General features: G+C 38.9%; 1 protein-coding gene across 1 annotated transcript; it reads left to right on the forward strand.

The window, feature by feature from the left end:
* Nucleotides 1–3537: 3537 nt before the first annotated feature.
* rps29 (ribosomal protein S29) lies at nucleotides 3538–4785 on the forward strand. The gene is made up of 3 exons (XM_033648184.2): nucleotides 3538–3677; nucleotides 4177–4276; nucleotides 4679–4785. The coding sequence occupies exons 1-3, from the start codon at nucleotides 3565–3567 to the stop codon at nucleotides 4685–4687; spliced, it is 222 nt and encodes a 73-aa protein (XP_033504075.1). The 5' UTR covers nucleotides 3538–3564; the 3' UTR covers nucleotides 4688–4785.
* Nucleotides 4786–5020: the final 235 nt, after the last annotated feature.

Raw genomic sequence — 5020 nt, forward strand, 5'->3', positions numbered from 1 at the left:
ATGCACCGGGCCAGCGGGGGGCACCCGAGACACCCTAAATATCATATATCCCTGCTGCTGGCTCATCACAGCCTGGGATAGGTTTGCTATACCTTTAAATACGTAACGAGTTCACACCAGGGTTTGATATACACATACATACATTTAAAGAGGAAATCCACCCCAAAAATGAATTTTCACCACATTGTGCTCCTCCAGCAAATTGAAGCAGAGCATCAGTAGGGTGAGTTAAGGGCTTCTATGACCTCTTGGGACATGTCCCTTGTAGTGGACATCATGTCAAAAGAACATTTACATGATTAAATTCATGTCTAAGAAGTGTATCACCTGTGTTTCCTGGAGATTTTTTAAGAGACACAACATACCTTTTCACTGTTTTGCAGGTGATGTCCAGATCTATCTGCCCCTTAAATCCATTAGCAAGGATTCTGTACAGCCACTGCTAGAATGTTTAAAAGATGTCAAATCCTGGATGGACACTAACTTTTTAAATCTCAATGAGGATAAAACAGAGATCATTATGTTTGGATGTGACCCCTCCGATTACCCCACTGATTTTCTGGGCCCCTCACTCCTAACATCCGTTCCTCTGTTAAAAATCTCTGTGTGACCTTTGACAGTGCTTTTAAATTTGATAAACAAGTTAGATCAGTAATACAAACCAGTTTTTATCAACTCAGGCTTTTAGCTAAAGTAAAGGGCTATCTCTCGCCCCAAAATCTAGAGAGGGTAATCCATGCTTTTATAACCTCACGTCTGGACTACTGTAACTCGCTTTATGTCGGTATTGACCAGTCACTGCTACACCGTCTACAGCTTGTCCAGAAGGCAGCAGCCCGCCTCCTCACTGGAAAGCGTAAACACGAACACATCACACCAATCTTGGCTTTGTGCCACTGGCTTCCAGTGCATTTTAGAATCAATTTTAAGATTTTATTGATTGTTTTTAAAGCCCTAAATGGGCTGGCACCCCCTTATTTAACTGAACGCCTGCACTTTCAGCCAGTCAGCTATTACTGGCTGCTCCTAGGACTAGGCTGAGGACCAGAGGGGACAGAGCCTTTGGGGCGGCTGCCCCGAGGCTCTGCAATAGCCTGCCCCTGCACATTAGGTCTGCCCAGACCCTAGAGGTTTTTAAGTCTTTTCTTAAAACCCACTTCTTCTCTCAGGCTTTTAACTCAGGTTGAGCTGGACACCCAAATATTTTATCTTATTTTATAGCTCTTGTATTTTATTTTATTGTATTGTATTTTATGTATCTTATGGTTATTATTGTGGTGTACTATTATGTACCTCATTGTATTTGCTTGTTTATTTCTATTGACCTGTTCAGCACTTTGGTCAACCTTGGTTGTTTTAAATGTGCTTTATAAATAAAGTTTGAGTTGAGTTGAGTTGAGTCGAGTTGAGTATGGAAAATGAAAAGAAGCAAGTCCCACTGTCCCCAAAAGAGGACACGGATTAAAATGTGTACTTTGAAAGGCTTAGAATTAACATACACTTCTAAAACTGTAATGTAATGTAGTTAAGACAGAAACAATTTCTCTTTATAAATATGATTCATGTTTACTGCTATTCCCCCTTTTGAAAAGACAAAAGATATGTTCTGCTGGTGAGAACCTCTCGTGTGTTACTTTTCACCCAGGATATTGTTTTTTAACAGTACATCAGGACTCAACTAGACTGAATGGGCCTCAGTGTCACGTCAAGAAACTAAATATGACCCCAAATCACTGAGATGTCAAATTCACATGGGACAAATATCATCACCTGACCTCTGTGTTTGGTGAAATATGGTGGGGAGTTTGCAGTGGAATTTTTAGTTCACAAATAAAAGACATGCCATGGCAGATTCACACAGGATTAAGAGCTCAGAGGAGCTCCGCAGCCTTTTCAGGTGTTGGCCCCAAATCGCGGAATAGTCTCTCATAGGGACACACGACAATATCGGCACATCATCGGTATCGATGCTATTAGAACATCCAATGTCCAACATGTTTTTTCTTGTTTTGCGCAATGAATGAATATTACATACATTGTAAAGTATTGTATTTCATGTCTCCATCTGCTGGTGGGCTGTCACGATAACAGTATACATGTATAATATGTTAATTCCACTACAGATGAGACTTGATGATCACTAAAATTAGGGGGGGGAAAAGTGAATATATTGATATTAGTGTCAGTTATCGGCCAAATTAGTTGTTATATATCTGCAAAAAATCAAATATCATGTATCCCTAGTCTCTCGCTTAAGAATTAGATCTTACCTCTCCAGTGACACCTTCAAAACAAAACCCATCTTAAGATCCATCTCTTTTCTTTAGCCTTATAATTATTATTATTACGACATGCCTGCCCACACTGTTAGTGAGTTTCACTTAATTCTGGTAATTAAAAAAATAAAATAAAATTATGAAATATTCCTCAACAGAAATATGTAAAACTAGTATCAGATTTGTTGTGGGTGTAGATGATTACAAAGAAAAAGAAGTAAAGAAAATTAATCATTTGGGGCTACATTACCCACTACATTAACTCATCAGCAAATATCTATTCATACAGGCTATTAAATCATTTTGGGAAATAAGTGCCTCCAATGTGCAAAATGCTGTCAGGTAAATTCTGGTAATTTTTAAAATGTCTTTTGCTAAACATTTAATAACAGAAATGTGCAAAAACAGGATTAGCACAGTTGTGATGTGTGTGTGTAGATGATTGAAATTAAATAAATAAATAAAATCATTTTGGCAAAATTACTAATCAGTTCATCAATAAATTGCATCACTTCTTGTATTTAATCCATTTAATACAAAATAACCGTCTCAGCCACTGCAAAGATATTGTCTTAAAAAAATTTCAAATGTTGTGCATCAATTTATGTCTTCAATTATCTCAAAGTACAGGTGCTCTGCTAGTTTAGTGTTTTTAATAGGGGAGACAAATGCATATAGTTTTAAATATTAAGGGGGGGGGGGCATGTCCCCTGTGCCCCCCCGAAATCTACACCTATGAATGGATGATTAAATTTGAATTTGTAAAGTCTTAATTGCTGCAAAGATTTTATCTGTTATTCATCTTTTAGCTTCTTTTTGTTAAAAATTTGTATCCAAATGAGGTCTTATCAAGATCTGAAGGTTTGAAATATATTTGTTGTCATATAGTTCCTCTGCTAACGTGCATTTTGTTTATCCAGATAACCTAATTTTGATACTAACACCTTTCCTTTATAGCACAAATTCATATTAATTTAAATCTGAATTAGTGAGGTCTTAATTGCTGCAAATATTTAATATATCATTCATATTTTAGCTTCTATTCGACAGAAATTGAGTCCAAATAAGCCCCATCAAGATTTAAAGGTATAAAAAAGTATGTGTCGTCATATTCAACCTGTAATTCCTCCGCTTATTAATTTAAATGCCTCCTATCATCGCTCTGTCTTTGCTGTAACGCCACCTGCAGGCTGCATCCCGCTACATGCCGCAGCTCACTCCACCACCAGGAGGCGCCACACAACAACACCACAGCCGGAAACACGCCATCTGAAAGCCTCATCTGCGCATGCGCGTCCCTTCTTTCTTCCTTTCCGACACTCGAGCGAAAAGAGACAAGATGGGCCACCAGCAGCTCTACTGGAGTCACCCCAGAAAATTCGGTCAGGGATCCCGATCCTGGTCAGTCCTGCTTTTAATGTGTTGATTATCGATATATGAGCTGAAGCGGGTCAGTTTGGAGCTGTTTTTATTTCTCTATACTTTAAAATTTATCACTAAATTTGCACCGCATGGAAGCGGCTCTAATCCAATATGGCGGCGGAGGATGCGCCGTGCTAACTGATTAGCACTAGCATTGTGTTTAGTTTGTCGCTCGCTGTCTTTGAGACGAAACTACACGCATAAAAGCATCAGCAAGTTAATAACGCGTTGGAATATAAATTCTGGAGTTGGTTATAGTAAAGTTTGTTCCGTTTTAATCATGCTAGGCTAACGTAAGTGTAGCTAATAATGTTTCGGGTTAGCCGGGATGCTCAGTTAACTTAGCTGCATGCCAAATGATAACCGGTTCAGCGGTGAACTTCCGCACTTGTAGATTGTGTTAATGGACGGTAACTATGGACATATTTACCCGTTCTTGTGAGATAAGAGGATTAAGCACCTTTCTCCTTTATTGCAGCCGGGTATGCTCGAACAGACACGGGCTGATCCGTAAATACGGACTCAACATGTGCCGCCAGTGCTTCAGGCAGTACGCTAAAGACATCGGCTTCGTCAAGGTAAGGAGTACTGTTCATTCTTAAATAATTACTCAGCAGTTATCAGGTTATATTTCACAGCATGTCCCGTCGCAGTGTTAGCTTAGGATCAAGCAGAGCATCACTGTAAACATTGTCTGTGTTGCTGAATATCAGGTGATGCTCAGGCTCTGCTCACGCCGAGTTTTCAGTTGTTTAAATTGTTTGTCAGCGAGTTTATGAAGTGTTTCTATGTCGTAACGTAGCTTTACATGAGCAGTTGTTTTTCCAGAGCAACATTGCAGCTTATTCAGCATCATTTTAATTCAGTATTGCCCTCATGATTCAGCTGATGTAACTTTGTATGGCAAACTGTGGAACTGCGATGCTATGTGCATGTCATGTCATTTTATCTAATGCTTTGCTTGTTTCATTTTCACACAGCTGGACTAAATGTCACGTCCTCAGATGGGCTCAGTGATCTCCGGAAGGCTGGCCATGATGGGATGATTCAGCACTGCTAATAAATGTGTTTTTTTGTCCAAGCTAAATGAATCATGTCTGTTCATTCATCTTTGTCTACACACTATGTATCAGTCTGTTATGCAGGCAAAAATGAGAAATGAGACATAAAGAATACATAACACAGATTTATAAGCCTTAATACACAAATTAAACAAGCATTCTATGCTGGACAATATTTGTGCATATGAGTGATATCTGTAAACAATATCAGATAACTGCTTCCTGGTGGCTGGTTTAAAACTGTTTGACAGTTCCCAAATG

The sequence above is a fragment of the Epinephelus lanceolatus genome, chromosome 13, assembly GCF_041903045.1.
Source record: "Epinephelus lanceolatus isolate andai-2023 chromosome 13, ASM4190304v1, whole genome shotgun sequence".
Classification (NCBI taxonomy): domain Eukaryota; kingdom Metazoa; phylum Chordata; class Actinopteri; order Perciformes; family Serranidae; genus Epinephelus; species Epinephelus lanceolatus.

Bases quoted from the DNA above. Each gene is read 5' to 3' on its own strand.
- rps29 (XM_033648184.2), top strand. From the start codon at position 3,565: ATGCGCGTCCCTTCTTTCTTCCTTTCCGACACTCGAGCGAAAAGAGAC. The intron at 3,678-4,176 runs GTCAGTCCTGCT...CCTTTATTGCAG, and splicing joins GGTCAGGGATCCCGATCCTG to CCGGGTATGCTCGAACAGAC.